The sequence below is a fragment of the Mya arenaria genome, chromosome 13, assembly GCF_026914265.1.
Source record: "Mya arenaria isolate MELC-2E11 chromosome 13, ASM2691426v1".
NCBI lineage: Eukaryota > Metazoa > Mollusca > Bivalvia > Myida > Myidae > Mya > Mya arenaria.
Window position 1 is genome coordinate 45,450,788 of NC_069134.1, and position 26,578 is coordinate 45,477,365.

Sequence of the window (26,578 nt, forward strand, 5' to 3'; positions counted from 1 at the left end):
TTATTCAAAGATATTTTTTGTATTTTGTGTAAGCAAGTATAATTGCTTGTCAGTTAATTTCTGTTTTCAAATTATTCAGATATATTTTGTCATTATGACTTGCATATCATTGCAATAATGTTCACATTTTCCTGCGGTATTCGCTGACCGTTTTGTATGAAGTAAAGAGTTACCCCTTAAAACAGAATAAACCTACCCCTTAAAGTGTTGCATATGTTTTATTGATCAGCCACGGGAGTATCTTATAAATACTTTGTACTGTTTTGTTGAATATTTACCATGTAACTTTTTGGACCGATTTAATGAATTTTGTCTTTAAAACTGCCTTTTAGATTATTATTTTTTATAAAAATGGAATGTGGACTTTCGTTTATTTATAAAAAAAATACCTCCAATCTGACAGCTATGCGGGAAAATGACGTCACTCATTGCATTATGGGACATTTTGGTAAAATTTACCCTGGTAAATTTACCGCCTTGGTAATTTCTTTTATACACTTGGTATTTACCGCCATGATAATATTACTATGGAATTTACCGGTAGTTTTACTTACTGAGGTAATTATTTACCATTGTTTATACATTTGGCTGCTGATTGGGAATTTTTATTGGAAAATTGGGGGGAAAAAACTTTTTCCAGGAACATGACTGATACTGGCTATAAAAATCGCCGAAAAAACCTCCAGTTGTTCCAGGTGGGAACAAATGGAGATACTGTCATAAGCTTTGTTTCATCATTATCATGGTGGTGATTGGCATCTTTGGTAAAGTGATTTTTTCTGTATTTGGCAATAACTAAAAAAAAACTTTAAGATTAACAGCATGAAACTTGGTACACATGTGTACAATGACAATGGGTATGCATTTAGCAAGTTCCATACTCTCCGTAAAATATTTCAATAGTTGTACCCCTTGACCAATTAAGAACAATAGACAAGTGTTGGCATCTGCTAGTAGTGTACTTGTTTTACTATGAGACTTGCAAAAGGTAATGGCAATAACATAAATTTTGAATTATCGCAATAGCATCTACTGACTACATTAATGATAACATGCACCAATTACATAGGTAGATTTCTCCACTAATTACCTTAACTCTATCACCATTTTTGAAATTTTTGAAATTAAGAAAGGAGGAAATGGCAGTAGAAATTTGTAATGAATATTAAACCAAATGGAGTGCTAAATAATAGGAAAAACCTTGCAAAAGTCAAAATATCCTCGTTTTAAAAAAAGTGTTTTCTGACACTGAAAATTATACATATTTTTTTTATTCTGTAGGGCCAGAGTTTTTTATAACTTAGGATAGGAGCACCATATCCAATTTACCCAAAGTGAAATGAAAATAAAAGTAAAAGATGACTTTTAAAGCCCTTTAAATTAAATTGATGTAACCTAGCAAATAGAGAGTTTCAAATAGGAATAGACTTAAATGGATGCTACCTGTGATCAATGAAATCAAAAGCCCCCAGTCATTATAGACTGATCAAGAGATTGTTTCTAAGGCCTGTTTGATTGGCTGTGGAAATATTCCTGTGTAATCCCAATATCACACTCGTCATGTCATGTAAAAAAAAAAAATCCTTCATCTTTTTTAATTTTAATTTTTAGCTCGACTCTTCGAAGAATATGGAGAGCTATACTACTCACCTTACTTGAGGTATTGCATTGAGACTTGATACAAAGGTACTCAACCATCCAACCTACTTAATTAACCAAGTAAGATAACTCTACTTTGCATTAAATGCAAATAATAGGCCTTTATTATTCGACTTACAAAATCTGGTTAAAGTTTTGCGTGCAAGCACACATAGGTTAATATCTCAGCAACTACTTGAGGTATTGCATTGAGACTTGATACAATGGTACTCAACCATCCAACCTACTTAATGAACTAGGTAAGATAACTCTAGTTTGCATTTAATGCAAATAATTGCCCTTTATTATTCGACTTAGAAATTCTGGTTAAGGTTTTGTGTGCAAGCACACATTATTTTAATATCAAAGCAACTACTTGAAGTATTGCATTGAGACTTGATACAATAGTACTCAACTATCCAGCTTACTTAATTAACCATGTAAGATAACTCTAGTTTCATTTAATGCAAATAATTGCCCTTTATTATTCGACATAGAAATTCTGGTTAAGGTTTTGCGTGTAAGCACACATAGGTTAATTTCTTAGCAACTACTTGATGTATTGCATTGAGACTTTATAGAATGGTATTCAACCACTCAACGTAATTGAATAACCAAGATATATAACTGTATTTTGCAAATAATTGCCCTTTATTATTAGACTTAAAAATTCTGGTTTAAATTTTCCATGTAACCACATTTATGTTAATATCTCAGCACATTATGAATTGCATTGAAATCTAATCTAACAGTGATCCATGCCTGTTTCGCCATCAATATTAATCAATCCTTGCAATGAAAAGCGGCGGAATAGTCGTGTGCACTGTCTCTGTGACAGCTCTTGTTAATTTTATTTTGTCCTACCCTTAAAAGATATTGTTAAAGAAACAATATGGTAAAAACAAAACAATTTTGAACAACAATATAAGTTTTACTTGATTTGGAAGATTATGAGGAGCTCAGTTTGTTTTAGTATTTAGTGTTGTAGTGTACCTTGGATATATTTTGATCTTGAATATCCACAATATCCATCAAGAGCTAACAATTAGTATGTCCCTTTTTCAGAACCCGTCAGCCCCTAGTCCCCTAGGTCAAATGCCACCAAACCAAGACGGGATGCCAGGCGGACCAGGGATGCCTCAAGGGTTCTTTCCAGTAAGTTGGCCATTTAAGGATCACTGATCATGTCTAATGGTTATTATAACATCATACACTTCCAATATAAATCACTGTTTTTGCTATATGACCAATCAGTAGTTTGGTAGGTGCTCAACACAATTTATTTTGTGGGTTAAATATTTTCTTTTGATTTATTTCATATTCTTTAAATTTACTATATTTAGTTTCAACTTCATTGGACAAAATTTGACAGAAATTGAATATAGTTAACAATTATGACCAGAAATAAACACTTGTTTATGTATCATTAGTTCTTTTGATTGAAAATTCCAATTTCAAATCAAACCTTGCTTCAAAGTTATGAGGTTACTTTATGTGATGAAACAGGTGTTTATTAACATGTGCTTGGTAACAAGGGAAGTCATTCGGAAATACAATGTACAGTACTATTGCTTCTGCCTGGTACATTTTAGCGCACTATGACATTTTTATCAAATGATATTGTGAATACTTAAAAAACTACATTCTAATGTCATGTAATAAAAAGCTTATCAAATGGATTGTTGGCCAAAAGTCCAAACAAGTCGGCCTTCGGTAATAGTTCACTTATCTTTTCTAGCCTCAAGCAAATAGTTCTGACTATTGACTGACAAGCCCTTAAGTGAGTTCACACTGTAATATAGTATACAGCTTAAGGTATTAGCCATGTAATACAACTCGGGAAACACTGGGAAACATCAACATATATCGCCACTCGCCGTAACAGATCGCGACGATCATCGGGTGTATTCGGCCTGTACCGGATGTTGCTATTTTTGGAAACAGAAGGTATTTCCCCGCCATTCATAGGTCAATAGTGGATTTTCTACATCATAGTATTTGGAAACTCGGTGATGTTTTTCTCATGAATATACATTTAATATAAATAAACACTAAAAGTGCACACTGACAGTTGATTACGATACATCTAACAATTTGAGTCATTACAGTAAAGCATGGATTATAAGTGAATTATACGCGTAAGAGAAGATTTTCTGTCGAAAAAACGAACTGTCAACAATCAGCATGGAACTGGGATATTCAGATATTCGTATCAAAGGGCTATGAATGTAAGTATCCTTGAGCAGTTTTGTACGTTGATGTGTTCAAAAATGTTTGTTTTTTAATATATCTTTGAAATTCTAAAATCATTTTTATTAGCTAAATGTTAAGACAGCATGTTCATATTTTTTTTACATGTACTTATGTACATGTTATGCCCCCATTTCACCAAGGATTGTTTTTTTTTCTAGGGATGGAAGCGAATATCCGAGTATCTGGATATCCGGATATCACGCAAGTATTCGGATACCAAAATGGGTATTCGAATATTCGTTAAGAATTAAAATTTCAATGAAATAGCTTAGCAGAGACATTGCAATTGTTATAAAACTTTTCAGATGAAATATTTCAGGTGATCAACAGTGTCTGTCAGGAAGCGGGTATGTGTCACAAATCGTCTGCTAATTGGGTGTTTGCACAAGGCGTGATATGGTGTCCTTGTGCAGCACCCTGTGAAGTTCTATGACCTTGTTTACAATGACAAGTGTTGTTTTATGATCTCAGATGTGCTTAATTGACACTAATTGGCACTAGTTGATATTAAACTGATTGATCATTAATCTGTAGGAATTGATAGTCCAATCACAAGTTAAGGGTCGTGCAATCAAAGCTATTAATGACCAATCATATTTTTGATGAATATGCATGTAGAAATTATTGCTATCTGAACAAAATCCGAGGATGGTAAAAGTGTTGTGTGTTAACTGTGTAAGGTTAAACTGGTATATTGTGGTGGAACTTCAAATCTTAGAAATCACATGAAAAAACACCCCGTATGCAGTCCACCGACTACAATCGACTATCAAATAATCAAAGCGTCATTTAACATGAAACCTGCTGATAAATAACAAATTCGAAAGCACGTGGCAGAAACCAAGCAACCACCTCGGCCGAAGTGACTATCAAATTTGTGAGGTGTTTATGTGGTATTCATCATGAGTTTTATGACGTAAAATGAGTTGTTTAGCTTTGATTATAACATTATAAATTATTAAGACCGAGAAAGAATGAATGAAAAAGTGAAATTGCCATATGACGAATTATAAATTGAGTGGACAATTATGTCAAATAACTGAAGGTGGGTGACATATAAAAGGAAATTTACTTATTATGCCCCCCTTCGAAGAAGAGGGGTATATTGCTTTGCACAGGTATGTCGGTCGGTCGTTCCGTCCGTAGACCCGTCGGTAGACCAAAGCTTGTCCGAGTGATAACTCAACAATTCCTGGACGTATGGTCATCAAACTTGACATGAAGGTTGGGCCTGACCAGTAGATGACCCCTATTGATTTTAGGGCTCATCGGGTCAAAGGTCAAGGTCACAGTGACCTTTAATGGTAAAATAATTTTAAAGCTTGTCCGAGTGATAACTCAACAATGCCTAGACCTATGGTCATCAAACTTGATATGGAAGTTGGGCCTGACCATTAGATGACCCCTATTGTTTTGGGGGGTCATCGGGCCAAAGGTCAAGGTCACAGTGACCTTGAATGGTAAAAGGATGTCCGAGTGATAACTCGACAATGCCTGCACCCTTGGCCCTCATTCTTGACTTGGAGGTTGGGCCTGACCAGTAGCTGACCCCTATTGTTTTTGGGGCTCATCGGGTCAAAGATCAAGGTCGTAGTGACATTGAATGGTAAAAGGTTGTCCGAGTGATCACTCAACAATGCCTGCACCCATGGCCCTCATAATTGACTTGGAGGTTGGGCCTGACCAGTAGATGAACCCTATTGTTTTTGGGGGTCATCCGGCCAAAGGTCAAGGTCACAGTGACCTTGAATGGTAAAAGGTTGTCCGTGTCATTACTCGACAATGCCTGCACCTATGGCCCTCAAACTTGACTTGGAGGTTGGGCCTGACCAGTAGATGACTCCTATTGTTTTTGGGGGTCATCAGGCCAAAGGTCAAGGTCACAGTGACCTTGAATGGTAAAAGGTTGTCTGAGTGATAACTCGACAATGCCTGCACCCACGGCCATCAAACTTTAATTGGAGGTTGGGCCTGACCAGTAGATGGCCCCTATTGATTTAAGGGGTCATTGGGCCAAAGGTCAAGGTCACAGTGACCTTGAATGGTAAAAGGTTGCCCGAGTGATAACTTAACAATGCCTGCGCCCATGGCTCTCAAACTTGACTTGGAGGTTGGGCCTGACCAGTAGATGACCCCTATTGATTTAAGGGGTCAGAGGTCAAGGTCACAGTGACCTTGAAAGCAAACTCGACAATTCCTGGACCTATGTTCATCAAAATTGACATGAAGGTTGGGCCTGACCAGTAGATGACCCCTCTTGACTTTGGGGGTCATCAGGTCAAGGTCACAGTAACCTTTAACGCAAAAAAGTTAACAAATTTTCTCCCAGTGATATCTCAACAATGCCTGAATCTATGATCATCAGACTTGACATGTAAGTTGGGCCTGACCAGGAGATGACCCTTATTGATTTTAGGAGTCATTGGGTCAAAGGTCAGGTTCACAGTGACCTTGAATGCGAAAATGTTTCAAGTAATAATTGGACAATGCCTGCACCCATGGCCCTCAAACTTGACTTGGAGTTGTGTCTGACCTGTAGATGACCCCTTATGATTTAAGGGGTCATTGGATCAAAGGTCAAGATTACAGTGACCTTGAACGAAAATGCTTGTCTGTGTGATAACTTGTCAATGCCTGCACCCATGGCCCTCAAACTTAACATTTAGATTTTTGGTGACCAGCTGATGACTACTATGGATTTTGAGGTCAAAGGTCATGGTCATAACACACTCTATCCTCTAACTTTGAATGGTCATAATCTTAAACTGCCTCAACGGCATACAATGTTAGCGACAAATCAGCTGTCATATCGGTCCATGCATATATTTCATTTAATTGTCCATATAATCCTGACAACATGGCGCTCAGGGGGGGCATAATGTTTGACAAACATCTCTTGTTATGAAAACAATTTTATACCAGTATCGGGATACCGATTTGGTATCCGGTTTCCATCCCTATTTCTCTCCAATCGGTCCGATCCGTACCAGATTATCCCCGATGATTTATTTTTTTGATCTGCCAGATTGTCGTCCTGAATAGCCTCCAATCGTCCCCATTTTTTTAAGCTGATTGAATCCCGACCAATGAACCACGGCCAGGGACGATTCACGGACGATCCTCGAGCGATCGACACGTTTCAGGGGCGCAAGTATGCGAAAGTACCCGCAGGTACAAGACAAAGGCTCGGAAGATACTCGCATCTCGTGCGCAAGTGAGCGATGTTTGCGCGTTATTCGGCTGAGAGGGACCGAAAATGGGTGATCCTGGCTAGAGAGAGGACGCTTTCGGACGCTCTGCGGCCGATGTCCGCCGTTCTTCGTGCAAGAGTGGCCAAATGTAGGCTTATGTTGACGCAGGTAGCCGCAGAAACCCGAAAGTAAACGTTCTTCGGACGATTTAAACGATCTTTGGCCGACTAAATTTGCCAAGATCAGCGAGAGATCGGTGATTTGTGGCCCGACTATATAAATCGAGCTAGATCGAAACTTTTCACCATTTTCTGACAAGCCAGTGAAGGTCATGGACCAACAAGCAATGCTGGGGCTTGTTGAGGCTTTACAACTTCGTACTGCTATAGCACAGCAAAATGTTACAAGAGTAGAAAGTATGCTGAGGAGAAGAAACAGGGTCAAGAGAAGATATGCTATAAAGAAGTAAGTTGTTGTGAATTGTTAAAGGTGTTTCACCTGTGTTTTGTTTCAGTACTTGTACTGAGAAAAGTTTGCAGTTTATTTTTTTATTATAAAGATTTTATAGTTCTCTGGCATTGGTATTAATTTGTACATTTATTATTATTGATAATTACTTTGAGTAAATATATACATTGCTGTTCTATTAAGTAACAATTAATTATTGGTGACATTTAAAAGGATTTCTATATGTTCTGGTGATGGTCGGGTGCTTACACTCCGACAACACTACGCACGACCCTCGGAAGAGAGTGGCAGAGGCTAAACGAAAGCTCCAGAAGGCTCCAGAGGGCGGGCGAGACAAGTGGACTTTCAGAGGACCCTCGGGCGACCACGGGCCGACTGTTTTTGATCGGCTACTGGTTTTCAACTTGTTTAAAAACAGTAGCCGATGACTTTTTAGGTACCCGAACCTCGGGGGGGGGGGACTAATGCGATCGCACCAGATCTTACCCTGAAGGTATAGGTTAGTGCACGTTAGTGCACGCAGGTTCCCGACTTATTTTGCAAAAATAGGGCCGATTGACTAAAAAAGAGATCCGGTACTCTCAGGACCAAAACAATCCTTGGTGAAATGGCCGTATTACATACTTTTCATGTACTTATGTACATGTTACATATTTTTATATGTACATTATTTATGTATATGATATGAGTATGTAATCTTTAATTTGATTGTTTTATCTTAGAAAAATATTAGGCTTAAAATTTTGTTTAAAAATTATATGTTTTGGTACGTGACCTTTTTCTAACATAACCAAAATACATGTACATACCCGTTACCCCAAAGTGCATATTTTCAAAATTGACCTGTGAGAAAAACTTGTACATGGTTTGGGGCTTGAAGCCAGAACTGCTTGGACACTAGCGACAATCATTTGCTTGGTGTAGGTCTCGTTAAAACCCCAGACTGTTGTGAATCATTATCAACCATATATGCAGAACAACTACACATTTGTGCCTACCAACCCTTACTCTTGGCGAAAACGGATATTAGTGGAGAATGTATAATACTTGTGCATTTGTATTTTATGGTGGTAGTTTCTGCTGGTTGATAATCAGAAGTGTATGGGGTTTTTTTTCAGGCAGGAAAATGACTGAATATTACTAAGTCAACAACACTGGGTTATGAAGAATTCCAGCCTGCATTAAATACTATGTTGGATTCTTGAAAGCGGACTTGACAGCCATGTATATCCACAAGGCAGTCGCATCGGATAGAGTGATGTGAGTATTTCATATAAAACATATTTGACTTTGTTTTTGTTTTTATAAACACACAGTATTAAATAATCAAGTGCTGGTGATGGTGGTGGTGGTGGTGGTGATCAAGTGGTGGTGGTGGTGGTGGTGGTTGTGATATCATGATGATGATGATGATGATGATGATGATGATGATGATGATGATGATGATGAATTTTATTGATAAATTAAATAAATTTCTTTATATGTACATGTATGTATCAGCTTGTTGTTGTTTTTTCATGTTGAGAAATATTAAACTGTTTATATTTTATTTTGTATATGTATGGCAGTATAATTATCTATACTTATTAGTTAGAAAGGCTTTAAGTACATTTGTTTTCCTTTACAGCACTAAACATTCTAGATGGGTAAAGTACCTGAAGGGGAATGAAAACCAAATCAGCATTGACTCAGCATTGAGTAGTTATCATCTGTGCAAACACTACAAGTACAAACGCATGGGAACAGACCAAATTCAAATGTTGAAGAGTGAAGAATTATTGTGAAAAGAATCTAAATATTAGAATACCAATGACAGAATAAAACAGATAGAGATCAAATTACCCCCAGAGATTGTTTACATGTTATAATATTAAAAAAACATTAGTTGAGAACTTTCACTCTGACATTTTTGGAGGGGCATTACCGCCCACTTAGTGTTCTTGTTTCTTCACATATTTTAGTTTAAAAGTACACCCATTTTTTTAAACTCTGTATTCTGAGTTAGTATCATAAGTTAAATTCATTTATTTGAAAGAGTACATTTTATGAGTAAGTCCAATTTAGCTTTATAAATTTTTACAAGAAAAAGGTTGATTTTTAAGCATTTTATTAGCTATAAAAATGTATGGTTACATGGCATTAAGTATATTTTCTTAAAAATTGGACGGTAAAATATCATAGATTGTCTTTTAAATTATTCAATAGACGTCATAGATAATATTTAAAATAATTTCAGCAGCTTGCCATATATTTAACTATTTTTTATGAACTTTATAAAACTGCTATATATTTTCAAACATCGAAAAACTGCTCTGTTCCAAAGACTCACAAGATCAATCAAAATGATTTTTTCCCATGTGTATTAATAATGTGTTCGTTTGAAGTTTATTTAACAGAAACTGTTGTGTTTATTTCATAATCTCAGAAAATGCGAAAAAAAATCAAATATAGACAAAATATTTACTTGTCGCTCTTTGTAGCCCTTGGAGTTTGGGGGTGGATGTAATGAAACATAAATAACTTTTTTAATTCATGGTAAAAAATCTTCAAAATCTGGATAAAAGTCCCATAGTGTAATATGATTATAACTATGTTGTCAGTTAAAGCTTTTATAAAAGTGTGTATTACGCGGCTAATACCTTAAGCCAGTGCTTAACATAAACAAAGTTTGAAGGGAGGTTCATTGGAGTTACCATACAGTCTGTAGGTTGGTCCGTCAGCAAACGTTTGTGGAGCAAATTGCAAACATGATGGATAGTAGTACCGGACATATTTTTGTGACCTAAAGCAAACTCATCTAAGAGTTATGTGCCCTTGGATATAATTTTTAACACTTTTGGCTGTGTAGCAAACTGCAGTTGGTTGGTTCTTGTGTTGGCAAAAGTTTGTGGAGCAATTTTCTCTCTTAATTTTAGAGTTATCCCTGTTATACCTGGTATACATAACAAACATGATGGTTAGTGGGGCCTGACATATGTTTGTGATGAAAAGCCATTTCATTATTAATGTTCCCTTGAATTAGATTTTTACACTTGGCTTTATTCCAGTTCATGTAGCAAAAGTCTCCGACATTTAAATAGGTATCACTCTGATACTTATGACACATTACCCATCATGATGTGTAGAAGTGCCTGGCTTAGTTTTCGTGACCTTGACCATTTGTCATGACCTGCCCATTTTGTCTGAAATTTATGTGCCCTTGAATATGATATTTACAGTTTTTGCTATATTGCAGTTTGTTGAGCAGACTTCTCCCAAAGTCACTCTGATAACTTGGTACACATAACCACCATGATTATGCTGAATGCCTAGTGTATTTTTCTTGACCAATGACCGATCCTGTTTTCATTGAACTTGTGGCAAATACAAATTCCTTACCATGATATAATCTTATAACAATTATAAAGATGTGATTTTTCTACAGATTTCCACAGATCTATTCGGTTTAACCCCATCAGCTGCCTGGTCACTCACATCCCTGATTATGATTTTTATGCCCCCGAAGGTGGGCATATTAAAATCGCACCATCCGTCTGTCCGTCCGTCCTTCCGTCCGTCCGGCTCAATAACTCGTGTCCGGGCTGTAACTTTCCCTTGTATGGACAGATTTTAAAATAACTTGCCACATGTATTCCACATACCAAGACGACGTGTCGCGGGCAAGACCCCTGTCCGTACCTCTAAGGTCAAGGTCACACCTAGTGTTTATTCACAATGGAGTGCTGCATATAAGGACATAGAGTATAGGTTGTCGTGTCTGGGCTGTAACTTTCCCTTGTATGGACCGATATTAAAACAACTTGCCATATGTGTTCCACATACCAAGACGACATGTCGCGTGCAAGACCCGTGTCCCTGCCTCTTAGGTCAAGGTCACACTTAGGTGTTTATACACAACTGAGTGCTGCATATAAGAACAGTATAGGTTGTCGTGTCCGGGCTGTAACTTTCCCTTGTATGGACAGATTTTAAAACAACTTGCCACATGTGTTCCACATACCAAGACCGAAGTGTCGCGGGCAAGACCCCTGTCCGTACCTCTAAGGTCAAGGTCACACTTAGTGTTTATTCAAAATGGAGTGCTGCATATAAGGACATAGAGTATAGGTTGTCATGTCTGGGCTGTAACTTTCTCTTGTATGGACAGATTTTAAAATAACTTGCCACATGTGTTTGACATACCAAGACGACGTGTGTTTGTGCAAGACACGTGTTCCTACTTCTAAGGACAAAGTCACACTTAGTGTTTATTCACAATGGAATGCTGCATATAACGACATAGAGTATAGGTTGTTGTGTCCGGGCTGTAACTTTCCATGTATGGACATATTTTAAAACAACTTGCCATATGTGTTCCCCATACCAAGATGACATGTCGCGTGCAAGACCCGTGTCCCTATCTCTAAGGTCAAGGTCACACTTAGTGTTTATTCACAATGGAGTGCTGCATATAAGGACAAAGAGTATAGGTTGTCGTGTCCGGGCTGTAACTTTCCCTTGTATGGACAGATTTTAAAATAACTTGCCACATGTATTTCACATACCAAGACGACGTGTCGTGTGCAAGACCCGTGTTCCTACCTCTAAGGTCAAGGTCACACCTAGTGTTTATTCACAATGGAGTGCTGCATATAAGGACATAGAGTATAGGTTGTCGTGTCCGGGCTGTAACTTTTCCTTGTATGGAATGATTTTAAAACAACTTGCCACATGTGTTCCACATACCAAGACGACATGTCGTGTGCAAGACCCGTGTCCCTGCCTCTAAGGTCAAGGTCACACTTAGGTGTTAATACTCAACTGAGTGCTGCATATAAGAACATAGAGTATAGGATGTCGTGTCCGGGCTGTAACTTTCCCTTGTATGGACAGATTTTAAAACAACTTGCCACATGTGTTCCACATACAAAAACGACGTGTCGCGTGCAAGACCCGTGTCCCTACCTCTAAGGTCAAGGTCACACTTAGTGTTTATTCACAATGGAGTGCTGCATATAAGGACATAGAGTATAGGTTGTAGTGTCCGGGCTGTAACTTTCCCTTGTATGGACAGATTTTAAAACAACTTGCCACATGTGTTCCACATACCAAGACGATGTGTCGCGTGCAAGACCCGTGTCCCTACCTCTAAGGTCAAGGTCACACTTAGTGTTTATTCACAATGGAGTGCTGCATATATGGACATAGAGTATAGGTTGTCGTGTCCGGGCTGTAACTTTCCCTTGTATGGACAGATTTTAAAACAACTTGCAACATGTGTTCCACATACCAAGACGACGTGTCGCATGCAAGACCCGTGTCCCTACCTCTAAGGTCAAGGTCACACTTAGTGTTTATTCACAATGGAGTGCTGCATATAAGGACATAAGAGTATAGGTTGTCGTGTCCGGGCTGTAACTTTCCCTTGTATGGACAGATTTTAAAATAACTTGCCACATATGTTCGGCATACCAAGACGACGTGTGGCGCGCAAGACCCATGTCCCTAGCTCTAAGATGAAAGATATACTAAGTGTTTATTCACAACAGAATGCTAAATATAAGGTCATAAGAGTGTAGGTTGTTAAATATGGGAGGTATTTTTTATGTTCAGAGGCAATTTAAAATAACTTGCCATATGTATTTGATATGTAAATGCAAGATCAACTTTTCATGTACTGACCTTATTCATAGGCCAAGGTCACAATCGGGGGCATTCGTCACATACTGTGACAGCTCTTGTTATTTCAATATTTGCCTTAATCAATAACAAACATCCTTTGTCAAGGCGGCCAGCAGGGGTAGTCATCTGTGATAGCTCTAGTTGCCCCTATTTCAGCACTTTATGGGCCCACGATATCCAGGTGGGCCTCGGGGGCCAGGAATCAGAATGCCAGATGGTTTTAATGTAAGTATTAAGGTAGATTGTTTTATTCAAAACTTTGCTTAATAACAATTATTTAATGTACATTATGGTAGAGATTCTTAGTATAGTGTCACAAATACATGTCAAATCAACCAGGGGAAAAGCAGAAATTCTGTCATGATTTTGAGAAATAAATTTAGTTTTGACTTGTATGACAGATGTTTTTCATTTATATATTCCAAGGGTCCCCCGGGCAGTGCAGCAGGCCAGATGCCAATGCCAAACAGTATGGAGCCCAGACCAGGTGTGTGTACAAACGAGAAGTTTTAGTATATTGATCATAGTTTATCTACAGTCTATAACTTTTCCTTATAGATGTGACCATGTTATGTGTAGTTTCTTGGCTAAGCTTTGTTGTTGAGCAATAAGGTGCTATAGAATTTCAGTTGAATTTGAGATCTTACTTTTTTTAGCTCACCTGAGCACAAAGTGCTCAAGGTGAGCCATTGTGATTGGTCTATGTCCGTCGTCTGTCGTCCGTCGTGCGGCGTCAATAAACAGTTATAATCATCATCTTCTCCTAAACCGCTTGAACAATTTTGATGAAACTTCATAGAATGATTTTTGATGAAACTTCATAGGAATGATCCTTGGTTGATGCTTTTTAAAAAATGTTCAAAGAAATGAATTCCATGCAGAACTCTGGTTGCCATAGCAACCTAAAGGAAAAGCGTCAACAATTGGTTATAATCATCATCTTCTCCTAAACCGCTTGGACAATTTAAATGAAACTTCATAGGAATGATCCTTGGTTGGTGCTTTTTCAAAATTGTTCAAAGAAATGAATTCCATGCAAAACTCAACAAACTTCATAGGAATGATCTTTGGTTGGTGCTTTTTCAAAATTGTTCAAAGAAATGAATTCCATGCAGAACTCTGGTTGCCATAGCAACCTAAAGAAAAAGTGTCAACAATTATTTATAATCATCATCTTCTCCTAAACCGCTTTGACATTTTTAATGAAACTTCATAGGAATGATCCTTAATTGGTGCTTTTTCAAAATTGTTCAAAGAAATGAATTCCATACAGAACTCTGGTTGCCATGGCAACCTAAAGGAAAAATTACAAAACTTTTTTTGGCAAATACTATGAGGCCTAGTGCTTAAATATTTGGTGTGTAACATTGTCTATTGGTTATCTACCATTTTTATTCAAATTATGCCCCTGGAGAAAAATTGGCCTCAGCTCGTGGGTTACAAGTTCATTATAAATACATTTTGTTAAAATCTGATAGTTATGTAAACTTTACTCTTGACGCAAGGGCAGCAAGTCTTGCTATTTGGTCTCCCTTTTTGTTGGAGATTGCACTACTTTCTATTTTTAGTAACAAGGGAATAGATTTTAAATTTTATTAAGTCTTCAACATTGTCCCTTCTAAGGTAATTATTGTTCTTTTTTTAGGTTCATAGATTCAAATAATTATTATACACTTTATTCTTAAGAAGAAATTTCATTTTTACTTTATGATAAATTTAATAATCAGACTTTTCCATTGAACTTCATGTAGATTATTGTAAATTGCATATAGATAATTCTAAGCTACAATCTTATCTTCTGTGTGGATAGTGAACAAGCCTTATATAAAGAAAAATTTGATTCTTAACAATTACTCCTTTGGCGAATATCCCATCAACCGATGGGGGTTAAACTCCCCCTTTGGATTCAAAATTCTGTTTAAGTTACACTTGGGGATGTGACGGGGTCAAGCCATAATGCAGCCATTATAGGGCGCGGGCAGACCTTTATAAACTCGACAACAAAAATTAACATTTGAAGGAAGGTGATGTTGTCCTAGATGGAAGTAGCGATGATATTAGTTGAAGGTGCTGAATGTGTTCTGTTATTTGATTTTTAGGGCTGAAGGCAGTTAATTGATTTTATTGGATGGTGCACTGTTGGTTGTTTGTGAATCTATACTAAAAGTTCTTTCAGTGTGCAAGCAATTTAACATAGTTTTGTCAGTGTGCAAGAAATTGAACGAAATCCTGTCAGTGTGCAGGCAATTGAACAAAGTCCTGTCAGTGTGCAGGCAACTGAAAAAGTCCTGTCAGTGTGCAGGTATCTGTACCAAGGGCTGTCAGAGTGCAGTCAATTATCAAGTCCTGTCAGTGTGCAGGCAACTGCACAATGTCCTGTCACTGTGCAGGTATGAGAATCAAATTCTGTCAGTGTGCAGTCAATCATCAAGTCCTGTCAGTGTGCAGGCAACTGATCGAAATCCTCTCAGTGTGCAGTCAATCACAAAGTCCTGTCAGTGTGCAGGAAACCTTAACAAGTCCTGTCAGTGTGCAGGCAACTGTGACAAGTCCTGTCAGTGATTATCCAGGAATCATGTTTGACCAGTATGTTTTTCAATATTCTTTGAGAACAAATATCAAGCTATATTGATAACAAAGGTTAAACTCTTTGACTTAGGTGAGCGATTTAGGGCCATCATGGCCCTCTTGTTTAATTAAGCTTCATATTGATCAAGCAACCAACATTAAAATGAAAGTAACTATTCAAGGTCATCCTGGCATGGGCCCTATGCAGCGAATGAGCCACGCAGGAGGTCGAATGTCAGGCCCAATCAACCCTGTTAGTCCTATAAATCCAGCTGTAAGTATTATTGTAGTTTCAAGTAGTCCTTTAAGCAGCTAGATGTAGTTAGAAATCAGCTATTATTTTGTAAACTTTGAATTACAGCTAAACACAAGTTGATCTGTAGACTTAAGGTCCAACAGATATCATCAGCCAAGAAGAATACACACAATTTTTATCTTGGCTATTCGAAGAATAAGGAGGACTATACTACTAGCCCAGGGGTCTGTGTGAGCGAATGGTTAACGTTTGAGGGCAAGTTGGCATTTTCACTTAAAACTCAAATACTGTTCATTTATTTCACCTCATACTTCACACAGTTGTTCAGAATCACACAACTAAGTTCATAACTCCATATCATTATAATTACAAATTATGGCCCCTGATTGACTTGGAATTTTAGGTTAAAGTTTTAGTGCACATTGTGTCAGGTCAGTTTTTGAGCATGTTGGGATTTTCACTTGTTATTCCATCTGTCTGTCCGTCTGTCTGTCCTGTGTCTGGCTCAATAACTTTTGTCCATGCTGTAACTTTCTCTTGTATGGACAGATAATAATATAACTTGCCACATGTGTTCGACATACCAAGACAACGTGTCATGTGCAAGACCCGTGTCCTTACCACTAAGGTCAAGGTCACACTTAGTGTTTATTCACAATGGAATGCTGCATATAAGTACATAAGAGTATAAGTTATCAAGTCTGGGCTGTAATTTTCTATTGTATGGACAGATTTTAAATTGACTTGCCACATGTGTTTGACATATCAAGACGACGTGTCGCCTGCAAGACCTGTGTCCCAACTTTTAAGGTCAAGGTCACAATTAGTGTTTATTTACAATAGAATGCTGCATATAAGTACATGGAGTATAGGCTGTCCTGTCCGGGCTGTAACTCTCTCTTGTATGGACATATTTTTAAATGACTTGTCACATGTTTTTGACATACCAAGACGACGTGTTGTGTGCAAGACCCGTGTCCTTACCTCTAAGGTCAAGGTCACACTTAGTGTTTATTCACAATGGAATGCTGCATATAAGTACATAGAGTATAAGTTATCATGTCTGGGCTGTAATTTTCTCTTGTATGGACAGATTTTAAATTGACTTACCCCATGTGTTTGACATATCAAGACGACGTGTCGCCTGCAAGACCTGTGTCCCAACTTTTAAGGTCAAGGTCACAATTAGTGTTTATTCACAATAGAATGCTGCATATAAGTACATGGAGTATAGGCTGTCCTGTCCGGGCTGTAACTTTCTCTTGTATGGACAGATTTTTAAATAACTTGTCACATGTTTTTGACATACCAAGACGACGTGTTGTGTGCAAGACCCATGTCCCTACCTCTAAGGTGAAAGATACACTAAGTGTTGATTCACAATGGAATGCTGAATATGAGGACATAAAAAGTGTTGGCTGTCAAGTATGGTTGGTATTTTTTCTATGCTCAAAGGCAATTTAAAATAACTTGCCATATGTATTTGACACATAAAGGCAAGATCAACTTTTAATGTACTTGTTTATAGGTCAATGTCACATTCGGGGGCATTCATCACATACGGTGACAGCTCTTGTTGAATATTCTTTGAGAAACAAGCTATATTGATAACAAAGGTTAAACTCTTACTCAAGTGAGTGATTTAGGGACCTCATGGCCCTCTTTTGGTTATGTTCAGAGGCAATTTAAAATAACTTGCCATATGTATTTGACACGTTAAGGCAAGATAAAATTTTAATGTACTTGTTCATAGGTCAATGTCACATTCGGGGGCATTTGTCACATACTGTGACAGCTCTTGTTCAATATTTTTTGATTGACAAGCTATATTGATAACAAAGGTTGAACTCTTGCTTGGGTGAGCAATTTAGGGCCATCATGGCCCTCTTGTTTTTTGAGGGATGGGGTGAGAGGGAGGTGATGGTTTCGACTTCATACTTTACACAGTTGTTCATGGCAATCACCTTAACAGGTTACGTAACTCCATATGAACCATAATTCAAATTATGGCCCTTGTTTGTCAGTTTTCTGTCTTTACCTTTAAAATGTTATAACTCACATGAGAAGATTTCAGTGGCACATGGATGGTAGACTTTCTGTAATTGCAGGTATATGATGGTATGGGTCCAGGCAGTTATGGACCAGGATTACGTGGACCCCCACCTAACAGTATGAGCCCAGGGGGCCCCGGACCCGGCCCTGGGGGCATGCCTCCTATGTCAGTGTAAGTTCATTTGACAATAAATATATTTCTTAAAAAAGATTTTAACATATTGCATGCACAGTAGATTTAAATTCAACAGATAATGGCATCAAACATAGTGTCTTTTCAACCTATTTCATACACATATTGACTGGGTTGAGGAGAAGTGCTGTGCAACAGAAACACTATTTTGTGTATGGTATTTTAAGTTTTTAGCTCACCGTTGCTGTAGGCTAAGGGTTAACTATTGGGATCGATGAATGTCTGTCGTACGTCCACACTTAGCTTGTTAACACTCTAGTAGTCACATTTTGCCTCAATTGTCACGAATCTTGGTCAGGATGTTTGTCCCAGTAGTTACTTGGATCATCTGGGATGAAAAACTAGGTCACATGACCCAAAAATACAAAAATATTGTTAACACTCTAGAGGCTACTTTTTCAGTTCAACTATTCTGGAAATTTGTTAGAAAGTTTGTTTTGATGATTTCTAGCTTAAGTTCGAATATGGGTCAACTGGGGTCTAAAACTAGGTCAGAGAGCTTAAATATGGAAAAACCTTTAACACTCTAGAGGTAACATCTTCAGCCCAAATATCCTGGAAATTTGTTAGAATGGTTGATTCGTTGATTTCTAGCTCAAGTTTGAACATGGGTCATCTGGGGTCAAAAACTAGGTCACAGAGCCCAAAGATGGAAAAACCTTGTTAACACTCTAGGTAACATCTTCAGCCCAAATATCCTGGAAATTTGTCAGAAATGTTGTTTTGTTGATTTCTAGCTCAAGTTTGAATATGGGTCATCTTGGATTTTTTATTGTTATTTTTTTGTTTTAAAATCATTGCAGGTACCAACATCAAACTTCATGAACTTATTCACAGTAAATTGTGATTTTTAGCTCTACTGGCCAAAGGCTGGAAGAGCTTATGGGGATGGTAATGTGTACGTAGTATGTGCGTCCGTGAGTTTGTGCGTCCTTGCGTCTGTAAACAATTGCTTGTGAACACGATGCAGTCTTCAGTTTTGATTGTATTTCAATGAAACTAGGATTTTGAGAGACAATTTGCTTTTTGCTTCTGCAGTTGATTTTGTGAATTACTCTGCCTTGTTTTGTTGAAAGCCCAGAGGCCATTTTTTAGCTTTAAGATCTGTAGTTTGTGCATTCATCTTAACAAAATTGGTTGTGAAGTTATGCACCTGGTGTCAACTGGCCACACCCAGGGTTCACAGGTTTGGTAAACATCTGGAAAGGTTTGAAAATCTTTTTGTGTGTTCGTGCATCCATCTCAGCACAATTGATTGTGAATGTTTGTTCAAATTGAGCAATGTTGTCTTAGGATGCCCTTGACCAACTTTTTAACCAGGTTTTCAACGAAAACTGGGTAATTAGAATGAGGTTGTTGTTGGGCAGGCGGGCTGTCAAACATTGGTTTCTGTTCAATAACTTTAGTTATCATTGATAGATATTGATGAAACTTGGTGTGTAGGTAGCTTATGGGAAGAGTTACTAAAAATAGAAAAATGGTTTCTGCCCAATAACTTTAATTAGCATTGATAGATATTGAGGAAACTTAGTGTGTAAGTTGCTTATGTGAAGAGCTAGCTTGGGATTGCTTTTGAGTGGGGAGGGGCTTAGGTCAAGGTCACTGTTACTAAAAGTAGAAAAATGGTTTCTGCCCAATAACTTTAGTTAGCATTGATAGATATTGACGAAACTTGGTGTGTAAGTTGCTTATGTGAAGAGCTAGCTTGGGATTGCTTTTGAGTGGGGAGGGGCTAAGGTCAAGGTCACTATTACTTAAAATAGAAAAATGGTCAAGGTCACTGTTACTTAAAATAGAAAAATGGTTTCGGCCCAATAACTTTAGTTAGCATTGACAGATATTGATGAAACTTGGTGTGTAGGTAGCTTATGTGAAGAGCTAGCATGGGATTGCTTTTGAGGGGGTTGGGGCTAAGGTCAAGGTCAGTTGTTACTAAAAATAGAAAAATGGTTTCTGCCCAATAACTTTAGTTAGGATTGATAGATATTGACGAAAGTTGGTGTGTGGGTAGTTTATGTGAAGAGCTAGCTTGGGATTGCTATTGAGGGGGGAGGGGCTAAGGTCAAGGTCACTGTTACTTAAAATAGAAAAATGGTTTCTGCCCAATAACTTTAGTTAGCATTGACCAATATTGATGAAACTTGGTGTGTAAGTTGCTTATGTGAAGAGCTAGCTTGGGATTGCTTTTGAGTGGGGAGGGGCCAGGTCAAGGTAACTTTGACTTAAAATAGAAAAATGGTCAAGGTCGCTGTTACTTAAAATAGAAAAATGGTTTCTGCCCAATAACTTTAGTTAGCATTGACCGATATTGATGAAACTTGGTGTGTAGGTAGCTTATGTACAGAGCTAGCTTGGGATTGCTTTTGAGGGGGGGGGTAGGGCTAAGGTCAAGGTCGCCTGTTACTAAAAATAGAAAAATGATTTCTGCCCAATAACATAAGTTAGCATTGATAGATATTGACGAAACTTGGTGTGTAGGTAGCTTATGTGAAGAGCTAGCTTGGAATTGCTTTTGAGTGGGGAGGGTCTAAGGTCATGGTCACTGTTACTTGAAATAGAAAAATGTTTTTTGCCAAATAACTTTTGATAGCATAGATAGATATTGATTAAACTTGGTGTGTGGGTAGCTTATGTAAAGAGCTAGCTTGGGATTGCTTTTGAGGGGGGCGTCTCTTTTTGATAAAAGTAAAGATAAAGTCATACAACAAATTAATTGGCTATAATTTCTGATTGCCCATAACAAAAACCTGGTTTCGTCGCATTGCGGCGCTTCTAGTTTTAACTTTTAAAACTACAGAAATTTTTACTATGAGTACAGTTTTGAAAGCATTTTTTTTTTGTCAGATGACTTTTACTTGGCACATATTAAAAGAGTTCATGCAACTAATCTGCTTACAATACTTTCTGGGCTCTGATGTTGAACGTGCTACGTTTTCAGGTAACCCAAACACAAAACATAAACTATATGTCTGTTGCCTTTTACCCATACATACATGCTCTGGATTGATATGACCACAAAAGCCATGCCAGTAGAGCATAGACCCTTTTGGGCCTCTTGTTTTTTTTTGTGTTGGAACGAGCCAATTTATGCGAACATGCATGGAAACCGGTCAAATAAGATTGTTGACAAAAATAAGATCGCAAATTTTTATATTTTAGTTCAAAAATTGATGTTTTATGCATTTTTCTTAAACTGTTAGTAATGCTTTTAGCCATAAAACATAATTTTTCGGACTGAAATATGAAAATCTGCAATCTAATTTTTTGTCAGCAGTCTTTTATCACAGGTTTGCAGATATTTACGCAAAAACTGGCTTCTAAGACAAAAAATAAACACGTTGTCAAAACAGTGAATCTGTGAGTGTGTAGCTTTAATATCATTAATTGAAATGTGTTATATCAGATGCAAAGAAATATTTTTCACTGGAAAAAAGTCAACTAAAGCCTGTTTTAACTGTTTGCTCACAATATTTCAGACATGGTGGTAGTCGACCGTGGCCCCCATCCTCATCATCCTCATCAGTGAGTATAAAGGAGACTTCATCAGTCTCTAAGGGTTGTGTAAAGTATAAATGAAAACATGATTATGCATTTGCAGTTGTTCCCTCTGTGTTTTGACAGTTTTCGCCACTTTTTTGCTGGGGGCCTAAGATTGCATTAAAACATACCTATTCATGTTAATATTGTCGTGTCAATACTTACAAAAGCATCCTGGTAACTTTTAATGCTCCCCTAAGCGAGAGCATGTAGTTGCATTACTACAAATATTTTGAGGGTTTCAAGGTTTTGATTCATATCCATCAAGTAGCATGTTTTTTTTCAGTAGCTAACATTATTTACAGAAGGTTATATTGTATTTTTAAAGATCGAGGGCCCTGTAATCCGCTGTTGTAATTGAGACATATTGCGCAGTAGTCGTAATAGTAGTGTTTCCACTAGGTGTTTTGAGCACCTGCCAACACCATGCTGCCCCTTTGACTGCTGAAAATGTGCTGTGCTGCCCTTCCATTTTTCCCATGTGCCTTGTTATTGTCTTATGCCGGCTTATTGTGTATTTTGTGTAATGAGCAGATGACATGTGTTTTCATAATTGGTAACCTCCAAATCCAATAATTGAGTAGGGTAACAGCCAATTAGTGAAACATCGCCAGTATCCAGAGCTACGTCAGAGAATCAGAATGTACGTTGAGAACTAATTTTTCGCAAGGTTCTATTTTGAATTAGTGATTTTTTCAGCAAGGGCATAAAAGGGGAGACCCTCCAAACCCCCGTTGTGGGAGGGGTCGGCCCCCTCCAACACCTTATCCCATTCGCCAATACGCGGCTCATGTAGCTTGCCCTTTTCAAAACTCCACCTTGCCCTTTTTAAATCCAGGCTAGAGCACTGTGATTCATAAACCTGGATATGTCAATACTTTTAACTTGATAAATTGGGAATATATATTTTGGAAACTTTGCTTATTTTCAGATACCCCAGGGTGGTCCCCCTGGTACCCCTATCATGCCTAGTCCTCAAGGTAAGGTTTATAGCATTCACTATTTTATTGACTGCAATTATTCAATTGTAATCATGAACTTAATCAAAGAGTGAGGCGCTGAAAGACTATCTGCGGGCAAATATGTGAGAGTTGCAAATTTTATTTGAACTATCGGAATGGGTGAAGGGCACATTGATAAAAGTGAAAAATGTGCCAAGGGCCAAGAGCGCTTTTGCCCACACTGGGCAAGGAAACAGCAATATCTATTCCGATTTTATGGCTTCTTGTGTCATTTTGTTTATGTAAATGTCACTTCAATCGTCGTAAACCCCCCTCTCCATGTATTTAATGTGACAATGCATGCTAAATTTTTTTCGTTGCTTTTATTAGATATCATACGAGAGAAAAATACAATATATCATTTCCTTTAATGAACATACACGTTTTGTTTAAGGAAAATCATTTTTTTACAAACAACTTCAGCAATAATTTTATTCAAGATGCACAGCTTATCACTTAAGTCGACATATCCCCATGTATTTAAAGTTACAAAGTCAATGCATGCCCCTTTCAATCGCTTCTAAATATGTTCAGTACTTCGATTAGATATCGTAATGCAAGTTTTATGAACATACACGTTTTAATTGTTTAAGGAAAATGATTTTATTTTTTCGAATAACTTGAGCAATAATTCAAAATGCAGAGCAGATGGTCGTTTTCCCGCGGTGAGGGCAAACATGTGGTCAGTTAATGTATGTAGAAACTATTTTTAGAAAATCAGTCAGTTAATGTAGTTGAAACTATTCCTAGATTATTGGAAATTGTCTGTTCTAAGAATGGGAATATTATGATTGTGCCTTTTCAAGTATTATTGATAAAAAAATGTTATTTATGTTTTATGTAAGTATCTGTGTAGAAATAATACTAGTGCTGTTATGAAGTTAAATCCGAACTACTTTGCTTCATCAAAAGTATGCATAACTCACTGTTGTATCAGGGCATGTGTGTTAGAATAAATTGAAAGGCTAATGTCCAAAACTATGCCAAGAATACACTGGAACGAAGCTTTTAGGCAAAAAAAATGTAAACATCTTATTAGAAAAGTATACGCCTAAAATCATAGAATGAATAGTATTTTGTTATTTATTTTTTTCTCATTTATTTTCACATAGAGTAGTAATAACACATTATCTTCATCTTTATATAATATAACCTTCTATGCATTTTCTATCAGTATGGTAAAGCTCACACACGCACACACGTACACACACGCACACACACACACACACACTAAAGTGATGTCCCCTACACTTAGATATGCATACAAGTAAAGACTACAATAGAGATTTAATATTTGTTAAATAATTCAACAAATATATACATTACGAAAATAAAAAAAAGAATCATTATGGCTATTTGTGTCTTTTACTGAGTATGTTAGTTTCAATATTTCCCACTTTTTATTGTGTGCTTCATACTTATCGTTTTTTAAAGCAATTTGCTCTTCTGTTTTTATCCTTAATTTAAGATACATCATATATGCATTGAAGGATAGATGTCTGTTATTGCACTTGGTTGAGTTTATATAAACTATTTTGTTATTGTATAGCAGGCAAATCATAGTATTCGAAGCATAAGCAACGCGAAACCTTGGATACAACTATTTTGACTTTCTGACAATCATTTTTGTTTCTTATCTCATTAGAAATACACGCTTACAAATAAGCGTGCTTCATGGTCACACCAGGTTATAATAACACTTGTGGTCGGTAATAATTTCTAAAACATCTTGGTCTGAACTCAGAGTGAATATCAGTATGTTACCTTCCTACCAGAGCATCTATTATTTTGACCCACACTAATCAAGTATAACGATCTATAAATAGTTCTATTCTGCTAAAAATAAAACGCCGGAATACAGCAATACAGCGCGGAAATAGCTGAACAAGCAAGAACTCATACACAGATAATCTATTGTTATGGTTTCGACGTCATTCTGCTACTAAACATAGAGCGCATTGAGACAAAAAAATGGGTTAAAACAACATGAATAGAAGTAGTTCTTTGGAGTTTGCGGTCTTAAGACTACCTGGGCGCATGCGCAGATAGTCTAAAAACCAGGTAAATAGAGTTTCCATTTGTGTTAATAAAGTTAGGGTTTCTGCGGTGGTATATGTGATCAATAGGAGTTCCATGTGGTTATACCAGATCAATGGCATTTCCATGTGTGTATACCGCGGATCCACAGTGCTTCCTATTGGGTTAATTGATATATAGGGTTTTGGTGTGGGTATACGGAATCAATAGGGTTACCATGTGGTATTCTGGATCAGTAGGGTTTCCATGTGGGGATTCCGGATCAATAGTATTTCCATGTGGGTATACGGAATCAAGAGGGTTACCATGTGGTATTCTGGATCAGTAGGGTTTCCATGTGGGGATTCCGGATCAAAAGGGTTTCTATGTGGGTATACGGAATAAATAGCATTTCCATGTGGGTATACCAGATCAAGAGGGGTTTTGTAGGGGTTATACGGGGTTAAAAGGGTTTCTATGTTGGGATTCCGGATCAATAGTTTTTCCATGTTGGTATACCGGATCAGTACCCCCCCCCCCCCCCCCCCCCCCCCCCCCCCCCTAGTGTCAGTGGTATAGTTTGATCAAGTTAATTTTACTTTTGCAGATTCCACAAGCTCAGGTGACGGAATGTATGGTATGATGAAGGGTCCAGGCGGTGGCGGAATGCCAGGCATGCCGGGCGGGGTACGTCTTCACAACATCACTGTTTTAAAAGTATTTATACAACTTACATGCATGGATGAAAGTTTTCAGTATAATTCACTGAAACCAACATGTAGGAAAATATGTGGTAATGTGGATTGTAAAAATCAAATGTCAGTCATATAACATCCAATTTTCAGCATTTTTGACTTGTCAAACTTTCAACCATGTAAATGTTTCTTGTTGTTGTGAATTTCCCAAAAATGCAACTTTTTGTATCTTGATCTAAAGCAGAGTTAGTTTTCCAACATACTTTGGTATTACTCCACACTTTTGAAAAAAATTGCATATCTCGTACTATAAATGAGTATTTCAAGTTTCTATTACCCTATTGATTTGATTTTAATTGAGTAACGACAATGAACCATTGTCTTTTATTAGTGTGATTGAAAACAATAACTGGTAACAACTTAATAATAATTAAAAATGAGTGAAACTGAGTGTTTAAAGCAGGGATGATAATTTTCATCTTTTTAGCTAATATCCTCTTTTTTGGACCCAAACTTTAAAATTAAAGTTGTTGCCTTTTATCTGATATATTGAAAAATGACCTTTCTATACAGTATTATGGGGATACTCCCTATTTCATACTTGTTTCCTCTTTTTACAAATTTGTTTTGGCATCCCTGTTCAAGTTGCTTTGTATAGTATATAGTTCACATTAAAAAATAAACTAGAAATGCAAAACAAACACATTTAACACGAAGTATAAACTAACAATAACTAGAATAAGTATGTATCATACTATGAATAAACAAAATATATCATTATGACAATATCTCACAACACATCTTGACTAGAGCAGCTATGACATTTAAATATCATTATTGCCATATAAACATTGTGTAAATTTAATTATTATTTGTAAAATCTTGTGATTTTTAACTCAAATGAGAATCTGATCAATTATTATGTCTCCCCCCCCCCCCCCCCCCCCCCCCCCCCCCCACACACACACACACACCGGTTTTTGCTCAATAACTAAAGATCTTCTGGGTCCAGGAACTTCATAACAAGTAGATTACCCCTATTGATTTTG

At 37.3% G+C, this 26,578-nt stretch overlaps 1 protein-coding gene across 7 annotated transcripts in view; it reads left to right on the top strand.

Annotated features, from left to right (window-relative positions):
* Window positions 1–26,578, top strand: part of LOC128213523 (single-stranded DNA-binding protein 3-like) — a 130,574-nt gene that overhangs the window by 37,834 nt on the left and 66,162 nt on the right. For 6 of the 7 annotated variants that reach the window (XR_008257746.1, XM_052919307.1, XM_052919306.1 and 3 more), the window contains 8 exons: window positions 2,704–2,793; window positions 13,368–13,436; window positions 13,638–13,698; window positions 15,962–16,053; window positions 18,144–18,259; window positions 21,757–21,802; window positions 22,749–22,797; window positions 25,442–25,551. Coding sequence is in view for 6 of the 7 variants with exons in the window: in XM_052919307.1 (XP_052775267.1) it covers window positions 2,704–2,793; window positions 13,368–13,436; window positions 13,638–13,698; window positions 15,962–16,053; window positions 18,144–18,259; window positions 21,757–21,802; window positions 22,749–22,797; window positions 25,442–25,551 (633 nt within the window). In the remaining variant the exon portion in view is untranslated. The remainder of the gene's footprint in view (window positions 1–2,703; window positions 2,794–13,367; window positions 13,437–13,637; window positions 13,699–15,961; window positions 16,054–18,143; window positions 18,260–21,756; window positions 21,803–22,748; window positions 22,798–25,441; window positions 25,552–26,578) is intronic. The other variant, XM_052919304.1, reaches the window with a different exon arrangement.